The sequence below is a fragment of the Lactuca sativa genome, chromosome 3 (genome assembly GCF_002870075.4).
Source record: "Lactuca sativa cultivar Salinas chromosome 3, Lsat_Salinas_v11, whole genome shotgun sequence".
In the NCBI taxonomy this organism is placed as follows: domain Eukaryota; kingdom Viridiplantae; phylum Streptophyta; class Magnoliopsida; order Asterales; family Asteraceae; genus Lactuca; species Lactuca sativa.
The window spans coordinates 141,491,577-141,506,079 of NC_056625.2; the positions used below are offsets into that span (position 1 = coordinate 141,491,577).

Consider the following 14,503-nt stretch of genomic DNA (forward strand, 5'->3'; position numbering starts at 1 on the left):
TGAACATATCATTAGGATTTCGGGTACAGCTAAAAACCCAGGAAGATTATTTTACTCTTGCCCATATATGGTATCATGTTCTTAACTTCGTTCATATTTACACCCTCATGATTATATGACAACAATTCTTATTGTCATTGTTTAAATTTACAGGGACTAAAATGCGGGTTTATCAATTGGGTTGATGAAGAGAAGGACCAATCATCTATGATAATAGCTAACGTAGCTAACTGTAATAAGCACTTTCAATCAGAAAATAAGAAGTTAAAGATAACCTTGGTTTGTAGTTGGATGTTGTTTTTGGCAATTTTTTTTACAAGTTGTAAGCTTTTAAATATTGTTTTGATAGTTTTGAAGTTGTTACGTCAATAAATTGTTGTATTTGTTGTTATGTTTAGAGCAGTGTACTTGTAACATTAAAACAAATGGTGGTGTCGTTCCTATGTTGTAAGTATTGAAGTTATTACTAGGTCATTAAATCCAACATTCAATTACATATACAAATATATAATCCAACCACATAGGACCAAGACTCGACCCCCAATAAATTTTTGTCATCCGTTGGCGAAACTCTAAAGCTGCGTTCTTTGGGTCAATAAGTTCACGTATTGGTTGACCTAAAACTAATTGTTCCAAAAACATATAAACAAAAACACCGCAATCTCCAAAATGACTACTTGACGGGGAACATTTGTTTCATAAATAAATTGCATATTGAATGGAATTCTTGGGATGTTCATCCGGACCCAATAGTCAATCTTGTCTAAATAATCTGCCACCCGAGCTTCAAATTTGGTAAAGGTTCCATCAGAATTGAATTTTTCATAAGCCCCTCTACCGAGACTGTCATAAACATGGACTTCCATTGACGCTAATCTTAGTTCCCCAAATAACCAGTGATTAGGGGATGAATGAATCAACATTAGGACCTGTATAAGGATTCAAAAAAATCATTTTTATGTTTACATATCAAAATACAAAAACATAACGACAATAACGAAAAAAATTTCAAAAAATAAAATCCAGTTTACTGTATCGACATCCCACCAAGCAACCATGAAGTTAGGGTATGTAGCAATACCAACCATAAACGCCCTCCAATCGCACCTTTCCTCCAGAGCATGACAAACAAAAAAATTTGGAGGAATTATTGTATGTCGGCCGCTATCAAAACGTCTCTCCATCAGTAGTTTATACCAAAGGGTGATATGTTGCACAAAATTATGATACTTTTGTTATTAACTAAAAAACAAAAAACTTTTAAAATAATAAATTAACAATTATTTTACCGCTACCTCCAACCATCCGTCGTGTGTATGCCCAAACAAGGCATTCTAAAAATCTCTATCTAACACCAAATTAAACAAACGATGTTGCATGTCATATGAATGAAATAAATAATTTTGGATCATAGCCTCACCGGCTGCTACATAAGGTTGCAGGCGCAACACGGAGAAGTCGTGAATAACAACAAATGATGGAGGAGGAACGAGGCTTGTTGATTTGATATCAACCTTCTTTTTTAGTCTTCTTTTTTGCTTCGGTGTTATGTGCAACTAAAACAATATTCAAATGTTTAAATCTCTATCAAATAATTCACATAAAAATAAAATTCTATTATTATGATATAAGCTTTTAAATTAAACGAATACCTCGGTTTAAGGAGGGCACAAATACTTTGACGGATTTCGAGCCCTCGGTCTATCGGGTGTAACTTCTTTGCCATCAAAACCATAAGCATCATAATAATTTACATTTCCCGTAATTATTAAATCATCTTCCTCCGACACCTAAATTAATAAGCAATAATCTCTAATTAAAAAATGTTTCAATCTACTAAAAAAAATAAAATAAATGTAAGTATAACAACCTCTTTAGTTTCAGTATAATCATTTACATCAAACACATCATCATCAAATTTGTTCCTACTTACAATCCGCATTCTCATTCCTCTGCTCCAACTCCTACATTAAAATTAACACATTATAGTTATTAATGAAAGATACCTTAAAATTTAATTATTAAACTCGTAACTGTAATATATATAATAACCTTTTCGTCTTCAATATCACAAAAACATTTTCATTTGTACTATTTTTATTCATCCATTCATCTTCTACAACCTACATTTTCAAATATAAAATATGAACACAAATTTTCAATATGTTAATAAATTATAAAAAAAAATGTAGCGTGTAACTAACCGATTGATGAAAATTTGTTTGGAATACTGTAGGCTCCTCAAAACTGATGTTATTCCATAGATCTTCATTATTCACTTCTTCAACACACACCTCTTTAGGTTCTCGTTTCATAAATACTTGTTGCTCCAGTGCATGTAGCCGTTTCAACACCTCCTTTAAGCTGAGTTTCCCACTACGCCCACCTCTACCGTGAGAGCAACCACTAGACGATATATTAGACGAAGATTTGTCTTGTCTCCTAAAATGGTCCCTTACTGGGGATGGAACCGATTTCCATTCACCATATACATACTCTTGAAATGAGATATAATAACAAGATTTCATCTCATCGTCACTCGGTGACATTTTATTTCTTGGTGGTTGTCCCTCCTAAAAAATTGAACATATTAAAAATGCATATAAAAGTATAATAATGAATTTTATTAAAAATAAAAAAAATTTATAAACCTATGTCTTTGAAAAAATCTTGTTCACATCAACTCATTTCAATTTTTTTGTGCCACTCCATCGTTTCATCCGAGACATGTCTCTATTTTTTCTCAATATAAATCCACAGGCACGAACAACCGGAAGCATCTCATATATCCATATCTACAATTTTTACAATTATAGTAATAAAAATTAAAATTAAAATAGCTAACATAACAATAAAACCATTTAAATATAAATAATTTTTTATACCCTAAATGGAGCCGTAAATCCTAAGATAGAGTATTTTAAAGTTTGACGACGCTCAGGCAGTGATAAATATTTATTTATTTTGTTCCGCGTATCCTCAAGGTCTTCATAAGTAAAATCCCATAAATAACTATCCCAAGCAAAACTAACAAAACAAAAAATATTATACATTAACATTAATAATATGAAACTTTCAAAGTAAACAAAAAATATCTGTTCTATATATCCAAATTCTCAGCAAAAAAAAAAAAAAAAAACTCCTGGCACCCGATCATTTATTTCTTTTCCCAAAAAACTTTCATACAAAATGTATATCAAACATACTCTAATGCATCAGCGTCGCCAACTTCTAAAAATGGTTGATTTAAAATAAAACTTTTCAGGTCATCGATTTTCACCAAACTATTTGTATGGTTCGGAAATAGCAGTTCACGCAATAAACATCTTTTTTTTACTACTAACTATTTTTCTGACATTTTTTCCCGATATTTTTAGGATACTCCCCAAAATTCAACCCGGTTATCAAACAAAACTCTTCCGAACCATATACCATTTTCGTAACACCCACTCTAAAATATAACCGTTTTATTCCATCTGGAGATAAAACAACGTCCGACTGTATCTGATGTAGAAACATCTTGTAGAACAGCAATCCGTCCCCTTGTAAACGAGGGACGTCAAACAAGAAACCAAATACTGTATCTTTAAATATATCACGTCTAACATCATCTAACAAATTAAATATTTCTCATATGTTACACCCCGATCCTTTTAAATTGGTAATAGCTTTAACATTGAAATTATTATAATCATGCTGCATAAAAAACAATAATATATTAGAAAACTAAACAACTATTTCATTTTAAAATATCAAATTATTAAATGCAATAATAATCCAACATTCAAATTACAAACAAAAACAATGCAAAAACCAACATTTAATCAATAATTTCTATATTTACGCTGAAAAACAATAACATACTATATCAATTTTTCAAGTTAAACGTCAAATTATATATAATTTTTCAAGTTATACGACAAGTATACAAAAGATTTTTAACTTTCAAGTTAAATAAAATAACATATTCTAACCATGCTATAACAATATTTCAACTTAAACGACAAGTATATAAAAATTTTCAAATTATACGACAAATATACAAACGACTATTGTAAACATTATTATAACCATTTCTCAAGTTATACAACCACTTATATGATAAGTATATACAATTTTTCAAGTTATACAACAACTACACAAACGACAAATAACATATTCTAACTATGTTATATCAAATATATTCTAAACCACTGACCAAACATATTGTAAATATTATTGTAACAATTTATTTAACTTTGAACTTAAAAAAAAATAACATATTCTAACCATTTTACTAAATGTACATCTAGTCAATGCACATTTTACGCAGTCTATATTTGTACATTCATATAATCACTAACAAAATAGCATTAAAACTTCAAGTTTACTAATAAATAATATTAAAGCTATTAAACACAAAAAAATTATCCAATCACAAACAATATAATTTCATTTTTTTTACACTAACTAATACAATAAATATTAAAATAATAAAAACATATACTAAATAAATGTTAATTAAAACATAAAAAGAGTTAAAATATAACCATATTTTTTGAATTGTTGAAAAAATCATTTATTTTCTTCAAGAAATCGTCACAGATAAATCGCTGAAAGAGAGAGTTTTTCTATATTAAAGAGTGAAAAATGAAGGAAAAAAACGGTTTTATACTTTTTTTTATGTAATATCGCATGTGGAACAACAATTTCGCAGATAGACTATTCCATCTGCTAAAATACAAGTGCCTAAAGCACAATTCTTGTACCTTCACAGATGTAATGACAAAATCACAGATGGCTCATTTTCATCTGCGATTTAAGTGGTTATTTTTGCAATTTTTTTTTGGGCTAAATTTGTAAATTAATTAGTAACAATGGTTATTTTTGCAATTTTCTCATATAATTATATAAACCACCCCTTATTAGTTATTACGCTCCTTGAGCAACTCTTAATTTTATTTGTCCAAATCCAAACACCCTTCGATAAAGTAAGCGAAACCGCAGATAAACAGTGAATGAGGAGGAATAAACCAAAGTTTTCGTTTTTTCCTACCGCTTCCGTGAAATCTCCGCCGGGGATTGATCGGCACTTGTTATCTAACAACATACCGACAAACACCACCGAAGATGGCTTCAATTCCTCCGCTTACCGATCCCCTATCTTCTTCCCTACTCCGTTCTACAACCGCCTCCGTTCCCACCACCGCCTTCTTCCACCGTCAGATGCCGTGTCTAATCTCATCTCCTCCCGTGCTCGCCGCTAGGCTTTCTTCTCCTTGCCGCCTTACAGATCCTCGCAGACCATCTCTCACCGTCGCTGCGGCTACTACTTTGATGTCCAATTCCGCGCAGGTACAACTCTTCTCAGTGTAATTTCTGAGTTTACTTTCGGATAAATTTGTTTATAGCACAGTCTGTATATATTCAGCAATTCTATGTGTTCCTTAGGTTTAATCTGTTTCCAGCATAGAGATTTTACAATTAGGTTCAATTCATTGCGTATACATTAAAACGCTTTCGCCATTGCAACTGGTAATTCATTGCGCAACTCACAAACTTCGGATTCAGACACACCAGCTATAGATTATCTTTATCAAGTTCCAACCACCTGTTGTAGCCTAATTGAGCTTGATTATTGAACATAAAACAACAATGTAGTTTGAAAATTGAACTAATCTAAGTTACACCAAATCTCCAATAACTTGTAGTCCCTTATTCACTTTTGGTGTGTTTGTTTGCAAATGATTCATTCATTTTCCATGACTCCACACATCTATCATTACACTTTCCATTGTTTTATAATCTATCATTACACTTGTGGTTTTCTACCCATGATCATCTCCTAATCACCAAGATAGGAAGGAATGATTGCTACTTGTTGAAGAGATTAGCAGTTGTATTGTTAGGGCTTTTTCTGAATTCTATGGATTCTGTTCATCTCTGTTTGATTGAAAATCATATCCATATATGTGTGATTTGAATGATGCGATTTAAATTGTATTATTAGGAGAATGTGTCTTTATAGAAAGATGCATGTTTTAATTTTCTCGCTTACATTTATAAAATTATGTTTTTTACAAATAAAATTCATTGTATTGCAGCCGAAAAGTGGAGTTTTAATTGTAGGTGATTTTATGACCAAAAAAGAGGAATTACACGTGGTAAAACCCACAACAACTGTAGATGAAGGTATTTCACATTCAGTCAAAATAAATATTCACACATTATTTCAATTCTCCTCTTAATCTATTTCGACTTTGACTTTTAATCTATTTCGATTTTGACTTTGACTCTGACTTTCTTCCATTCAGCACTTAAATCTCTAGTGGAGAACAGAATAACCGGCTTCCCTGTAATCGATGAGAACTGGAAATTAGTATGATTTTCTTCTTTCTTTTCAGCATATTTTATTCCATCTTACAATTTAACTAAATAAAGGTGTATACTATTTATATTTTATACAAAATTTCATAATTGGTCCCTTTGGTTTGTAAAATATTGCACTTTGAGGACTTCTATGAAAAACGTCACGCTATTGGTTCCTTATGGTTTGGAAAATCGCATGAATGGTCCTTCTGGCGTTAACTTTAACTTTTGACTAGTTAGTTTTTTTTTCCTAAATGACCAAAATGCCCTTGGACCAAATCTGAAAATTATTTATATCTCAAGGATCAATTTTGAAAATTTGAAATTTTGTATATATATAAATTATAAATATTAATTTGAACTTATATATATATATATATATATATATATATATATATATATATATATATATATATATATATATATATATATATATATATATATATAATTTCAAATTTTTAGAATTGTTCCTTGAGGTATACACAATTTTCAGATTTGGTCAAAGGGCATTTTGGCCATTTAGGAAAAAAAAAACTAACTAGTCAAACGTTAAAGTTAACGCCAGAAGGACAATTCATGCAATTTTCCAAACCATAAGGAACCAGTAGCGTGACGTTTTTCATAAAAGTCCTCAAAATGCAATATTTTGCAAACCAAAGGGACCAATTATGAAATTTTGTCTATATTCTATTTATTATTGTTGTGCATAGGTTGGGGTTGTATCAGATTATGACTTATTAGCCTTGGATTCTATATCAGGTAAATCATCTTACTTCTATATTGTTAAATTTAATTTTTTTGTGTGTGTTTTCTAATATAATTTTTGACACCATGAAGAATTGTTGGGACATTTTCTTTAGGGACTGGGAGAGCTGACACTGACATGTTCCCTGAGGTCGATAGCACTTGGAAAGTATGTATGAATTTTTTGTATTGTTTTATTATAATCTTATTTGGATTTATGAGCTTTTATAAGCTCAGTTTATTAGTTTTGTATTTGTTTTTTTTTTTTTTATATAATTATAGACATTCAACGAAGTACAAAAACTACTGAGTAAAACCGACGGAAAAGTGGTTGGTGATTTGATGACGTCAGCGCCATTAGTAGTTCGTGAAACCACCAATCTCGAGGATGCCGCAAGGTTCCATTGATTTTTATTTCCACAATTATTATTATTTTTTCAATTAAAAAACCAAAAACACAAAATCTTATTAAAAAAAAATAAAAAATTATTTGATGTCAGATTGTTGCTCGAAACTAAATATCGACGCCTACCTGTCGTAGATGATGAGGGAAAGTTGGTAAGTGTTTTTTTTTTTTTTTTTTTTTTGAAACATAATTTATCTAGATAACATTGTATTTTATAAGTCTTATTTTAAAATAATATATTTTTTTTGTGTGTGTTTGAAGGTGGGGATTATTACGAGAGGGAATGTGGTAAGAGCAGCCCTAAAAATAAAAAAAGAAAACGAAATGAAATGAAAGCGTGATATGATATTTCAACTTTATTTGTGATAATAGAGGAAATTTTGTATGTGGTTTGTTTCTATATGTTGTAATCTTTTGTAAATCTATTAAAAAATTATTAGTGAAGGATAATGTCTAAAAGTAAAATATTGGATAATATGTAAAAGTAAGATATCCATGAACTTCTTGCTAACATTGCGTAGGTTATAAAACAAATATAGCCGTATATTTTAAGGAAAATGATTTGATAGGGTAATGAATTTTTGATTGTGTTTGTTTTTTTTTTTTTTTTTTTTTTTTTTTTTTTTTTTTTTTTTTTTTTTTAATACCATAAGTTGTTTATATATATTACCTTTGCGATCGATTGTTTTGGGTTATAAGGGTAGATTGTGAACTTCAAAAAGTTAGATAGTAAAAAAAAGACTAAATGTAAACTATTTTGTAATGTTTATGTAAGAATTTAGAGATTTCTTTTTCTGACAAAAACTATTCAAAATTAATACCACAACATTGATCTAAACCATTCATACCATAGGTAATAAAAAAAACGATGCTTTTTGTATATACATTTGTATAATTTTCATTGTTTTTTATCATTCCATAATTTAGAATTAATCTGTTTATCTAACACATAAAACCTAAAAAGATACAAACTTTTTAAATTCCTGCTCATTTATTTTATCATAATAAAAATAACCAAAAGAGTGTAACAAGTTAGTTATCACTGATATAGGGGTTTTATTCGACGGTTTGTTCTGAGTATAAATCAAACTAGCAAAGTATGAAACAATCTGGAATGGATATCATGCAAATGTCCATGCCAGGGTGTGTAAACGCCCGTGTGACAAAGTCTAGAACAAAAAAATGTTTTATTGATACTTCATTATTTCTTATTTATCTGATTTCATAAACATCAAACAAAAAATAAATTCCTAATGGATCCAAAATAGGTTATTTTGGAGTAGGATTGCTCTCCACTTTAGGGGCAACCTTTTAGCCCTTGAAAGCGAGTTCTTTCTTATAGCTCTTGACCATTCATTGTACTTTTAGTCAAACTCAAGCTTTTCACTAATTTAAAAAATTTCCATAATATTTTTCGTGTTCCGTCTATGTTCTAGGGTTAAAACCAAAAAAGATTGTTGTTTTCTTGATGTTTTCTCACGTTTTCGATAAAACCCTCTCGTAAAAGTATTTTAACAATATTTTGGTTGATATTAGTAGATGCTATTCGAACCACGTTTTTTCTATATATTTCGGCTTTTCGTATAAAGGTTATTATGTCAGAAATAGTATCACTACCTATGATTGATTAAAACCAACGGTGTCTCCAAATTTGGATATAACCAACATATTTCTTTTTACATATTTGTTTTTGAATATTAATTTTGAAAGCTATATACCTGAGACAAAATCTACTAAATGAACCTTAATCTATTTCTTTTAAATACCCCGCTAAGCCTATGTTACATGTTTACCTAGAATTACTACCAAAATAAATATATAAAAGATCATTGACCCATGCGAGCTTTCCATAGTAATTATGGCCCATACCTATAGCAAATTTCACTCTTAATACATAATCATTCAAGTAAGACTTTTTTGTTATTGGGATAGGCAAAATCTTATTGGTCCATCCCCCGACAAAAGCAACCCTAATGACTTTCAATGAAGATATGTTTGTCCGTCGAAGTCGTTGACAAAATCTATGTTTGTATGCTTTCACTCTAAGTCGACCATCCAAAACGGATGTACACAATTGATCATTGACAGTAGTCTTCGCTTTCCACTCCCAATGTGAAGAACTTTTTTTGTTTTTTTTTTCACTTCAGCATAGCACTAAATGGTGATGCGTGGCTTTCATTGACTTTTTTTTCTATAACAAAAGAAAGCCTACCTCTGGATGATTTGTGATTATATTTAATAAAAAAAGGGTTTGCAAAATTTGAAAGAAAGAAATAGAAAGTCATCAATGAAAACAAAAAGAGAGGGATTTGAACCCTCATTACAAATAACTCGCACAACAGATTAGCAATTTGCTTCTTTACGAGGTCAGTGAGCAGTATCGATCTTTCTTTTACCTCCTTTGCCCATTATTTTGTAGTTAGGGCGTCTTAAGACAAAAGAGTCTATTACAATTGCATAAATAGTAAGGAACAGTTTGAGATTAGAAAGGCCATCACTGGGGCAAATGTGTAATAGCTTCGGTTAGAGCAAAGCCCAAAATGACATAATCAAATGGTTGTTTAGCCAAAGATGGATTCCGAACCACAAAATGAATCGAGGAACTAAGTACATTTCCAATACTGATAGTAGCTCCGGCTGAAGCAATTGTAGCAATTTTGAATCCTTTAGTTTTGCACCATCTAAAATATATAGTTGAGATATATCCTTACACCTTTTCTTTGTCATTCACGATTTGATGTTCCATATTCCTATCTAATCTAGATTCCTCGTCGATTCTTCCCCTCGGTCTTACGACTTTTTTCCTACTTCTAGTCTCAGTCCTCCATCTTATCACAAGTCATCTTTCTATTAACATTAACCAACAACACATGCACTTTTTTGGAACTAAAACAAGGTTATTCAACCCACCATTGAAATTGAAGGATTTACCTCTTTTGAAACAGAATAAGAATTTTTTTTTTGGTTCAGTTTACTCATTTTTTTACTTTTAAAGTATTAACAGAAATCGAAACTAAAGTTGAAAAAATGATGAAAACAATAAACGTACATATATATGCACATTTGTCAAGTCTATTTTATTATTATGGTGTGATTAGCTTAGACGATGGCCTACAGGTGGTGTGGTGGTGTTGGTTTTGAAAAAATTTGGTTGCAAAAAATTGCCAAGTTCTTATGCAAATACTTGTTTTCAAAAGAACTTTTGATTTTGTTCATATTTAGTCATTTTTTGTACACCATTTACCATCTAACTTGTTGAAACTGTTTACATATTACGCTTGTAATCTACAAGAATCGGTCAGAATAGTAGTATGTAATGGTTGTGATGAGTTACAAGGCTCATTAGATCAAATATAGGACAACCGAAACAATAAACAAATCTGATCTAACACTTGAAACAATTTGATCTAAACTCAATTAATCTGCCCAACTTATTTAGAAATCAATAGAATGAAAAACATACCTTTTACTTCATACCTTTTACTTCAGTGTAGAATTCTTATTTTGACGAGCCAGTTGATTGGAACAGAGAACCCAAAGTAGAGTTCCTCTCTTGCAATCACACCCAATACGCAAAATGACAACATATTTGAACAAACCACCACGAAGGAACATGAAACAAACTGAAATCGATGATACTATTCATCATTACGACGTGACAGAAGAAGTCGCACATCGTAACATCACGCCTTTAGGTTTTCTCAAGGGTTCCGACTTTTGGAGTAAGAAGGCTAAGTTTTCATCCATCCAAAATTAGGATTTGATCCCTTTATTTATAGGGAGGTGGTTTGAAACCTTATAGCTAATTACCAAATCTATTAGTAATTATCTAGGCTTTAAGTTATTATCCAAGAATCAAACCATTCTAGAATATTCCATATTCTTCATGTTTTCTAATTAATTAATTAATCTATTAATCAATTAATAAAACAAGTCCATAAAATAAATATCTTTTCAGTTATGCTTTCTTTTGTCTTCGGTGTATCCCAAAAGGACACTGCTATTTATAGTAATATTATTTGGCTTGTTATGGCTATGGGCACTATTCTCCATCATCTCCCACTTGCACTTAGACATTAACAATCGACCGGTCCAATACTTACTAGGAATAGTAGTAAGTGGCAGTCCAATGCAACTACAGTACTTATAGCAACTTTGCTATAAACAACCCTAAGACTAGTGACTTCAAATTCCTTTGATCTTCATGATATCTGTACGAATTCGAGACATGGATAATAGTCAATATCATAATTCAAGATTACTTTTCCAGATATAGATTTGTGATGATTTCTTCTAACTACTAAATTGAACACATCAATTTCATTCAGGACTTGGTCGAGTACTTTAGATGTCAGCACCAAATCATCGAGGGGACCAGAGATATCAAATTCTCCATTTCTGGCAGAAGGATCAAATAAATTTGACTACATAGGTATGTGCTATTCCTCATGAAATATCTAATTAAACCTTGTGTAGCTGCCAGTTATTGACAATGTTGGGGAAAAACCAATATACAGTAGATTGTAGGACAAAACCTCATGCATCTCCATTTGAAGAATAAAAAATATTGTCGTCTTAAGTTACTCATGACATGATCTGTGAAGTAATCTTTAAGCATGGTTACTCCAATACTTAAAATCTCCATTTTCAAGTACTTATCAGTATTGGTCGCAAGACTTAGCTATGTTCATCTTTATTATTGGATTAGTGTCTAAGTCCATAACTATATTTGGTATGTACTTGACCTGGTTGTGCATGGTCCTTTTAGGTTGTCTTCACCAAAGCAACTTGACATGATGATTTATGGAGAGAGAGAGGATAATATGGTTAATCCCCTTGCCCTCATTCTTCGAGAATCAGAAAGATCCTTTTCAAGTTTGAATTTGTTCATTTGGAATCTGAGTTCTTCTACTTCATTTTTATTTACTTATTTTATTTTCATTTTTATTTACTTATATTATTGATTTTTATTTAATATCAATATTTTTGCCTCTTTTTTTTTTATATTATTCCTTAAGTCCCATAGGTTTGATCCTTTAGAATTGGACTCATTTTCTCATTGAGCTATTAATATATTATATGAATAATATATTAAAAGATAAATCATATTAGTTAGTTAATATTAGTCAAGAATTAATTAGGAAATTAATTTTGTGATTAAAAGAGATTAATTAAATAAAGGGGACTAGAATTGCCAATTATAAGATAATTGGATTTGGGTTGTGGATCCTTATGGAAATGAGGGGAACGAAATTAGAGTGGAAGCCCACTATGATTTCGTCCAAGGGCCCTATTCCAGAATGTTCCCTGGACTGCTTAAGGCCTAAGCTATCCAATTAGGGTTTTGAGTGAAACCCTAGCAGCTCAGCTATTTAAGGACCCCTAGGGCTATAGATTTCAGTTACCAAAAGAAACCCTAGAGTTCTTATAGCCGAAATTGTGCCTCCTCTCCCTCTCTTGTAGATCATCTTCTTGCCTTGGTGTTTGTGAGACATTAGAGGTATTACAATTGTGATACTAAGCTCTTGAAGATTGAAAATTCTTGCTACTATACAAAAGGTAATCATCTAAGCTTGTATTAGTTGTAGATTTCGATTTTTGTAGTATGCTAGATTAGGGTTTGCAAGCTTTGGATAACTTGCATGTATAATAGAGAAACCTAGATCCAAAGCTTTAGGGTTTTGCATGTGCACATAGGAATGTTCCTTTGCTCAAAACCCATCAGTGGTATCAGAGCCTTGCTTGGTTTCTATTGTATTTGATGCATTGTTTGTTTGTCCTTTTCTTGAAATTGAAATTTTTGCCCTCTGCCTGACAGACTCCTCAAGTCCCAAGCTGAACTCGACGAGTCCAATTGGGGACTCGTTGAGTCGGGTTGTCAGACAGATGGATTTTCGGGATTTTGGCTTATTTTGACTTGGGATAATTACCAAAAATGTTTTTAATTAATAAATCCGAATTTTATTGATTCCAAGTGATTACCTTAGTCAAAATAAAATATTTTGATCATTTAATTAGATAATTATTGCCTTATTTGATAAACCCTAATTATTTGAATTATTTGATCAATTATCTTACATGAAATTGGATTAGGTCAAAATTAGATAATCACCAAATTAATTGCTTAATTGTATTATTTGATTTTTGATCTAAATAGTTTTGAAATGTTTCAAGACTTGCCCTCAAGTTTTGAAATTTAAAATTTTTGATTAAAAGTTTAATTTTGAAATAATTAAATCCCCAACCTTAGAATTTTACAAGTTTAAAATTCACCCCTATACTATTATAATATTATAAGAATAATTATTATATATGTATAAGGTAAATGCTAGTCTTACCGTTAGTAGGCCTCATTCACGACGCCGATCTATAGGGGGGGGGGGGGGGAGGGGGTATAAGGTTATGGCTTATAAAATGGCCGTTTAATGGGTGTCCACTCTCACCCACCACTTCCTTGATTGGTGGAGGGTCGTTAGCCGAAAGGGTAGGATAGGGCAACTAATTTCTCATTAAAAGTATAATGATTAATAAAGTAACTAAATATTTTTATAAAATTATCAATCTTAATTACTTTAGGAAAAATGTGAATTTGATGCTATTCCATGAAATTACACTTTGTACCATTGCTAAGATGTTAGTGGAGCGTGTGTGGTTAACCGACACACAAATTTAGATCTAAGCAAAGGTGGCAAAGGGTGACTCGATGTTTTTCATAGATCAATGGAGCATGTGTGGCTAACCGGCACATTAATTAGGTGACTGTAACATTGAGGGCACCATGTACATTTGCATGGTTATTCACACCTTGTTTGTGATCCTCAGTATCCCAGTCACAAACTTGAAGGGCATATCGAGATTTAAACATGCCATTGAAAAGTTCAATGAATCTCAAAAGATCTAGGAGTTTTCAATACATTTAAAACTTAGTTCCTTTTGTTTTTCATGGTGGAAATTAGTGAATCGTCATTCACTTACCTTCAAATTATTTGTTGTTTAGATTACAGC

The 14,503-nt window shown here is 31.2% G+C and overlaps 1 protein-coding gene across 1 annotated transcript; it reads left to right on the plus strand.

Annotated features, from left to right (window-relative positions):
- The first annotated feature begins 4,934 nt into the window (after positions 1 to 4,934).
- Positions 4,935 to 8,009, plus strand: LOC111911629 (CBS domain-containing protein CBSX1, chloroplastic). Its single transcript, XM_023907387.3, has 8 exons — positions 4,935 to 5,334; positions 6,084 to 6,171; positions 6,294 to 6,358; positions 7,059 to 7,107; positions 7,209 to 7,261; positions 7,375 to 7,490; positions 7,593 to 7,650; positions 7,760 to 8,009. The coding sequence occupies exons 1-8, from the start codon at positions 5,110 to 5,112 to the stop codon at positions 7,829 to 7,831; spliced, it is 726 nt and encodes a 241-aa protein (XP_023763155.1). The 5' UTR covers positions 4,935 to 5,109; the 3' UTR covers positions 7,832 to 8,009.
- Positions 8,010 to 14,503: the final 6,494 nt, after the last annotated feature.

What these genes read in the sequence shown, in the direction of transcription:
- LOC111911629 (XM_023907387.3), top strand. Translation starts at nt 5,110, where the DNA reads ATGGCTTCAATTCCTCCGCTTACCGATCCCCTATCTTCTTCCCTACTC. An exon ending in TCGATGAGAACTGGAAATTA is followed by an intron (nt 6,359 to 7,058) that starts GTATGATTTTCT and finishes TGTTGTGCATAG; the next exon opens with GTTGGGGTTGTATCAGATTA. An exon ending in AGCCTTGGATTCTATATCAG is followed by an intron (nt 7,108 to 7,208) that starts GTAAATCATCTT and finishes CATTTTCTTTAG; the next exon opens with GGACTGGGAGAGCTGACACT.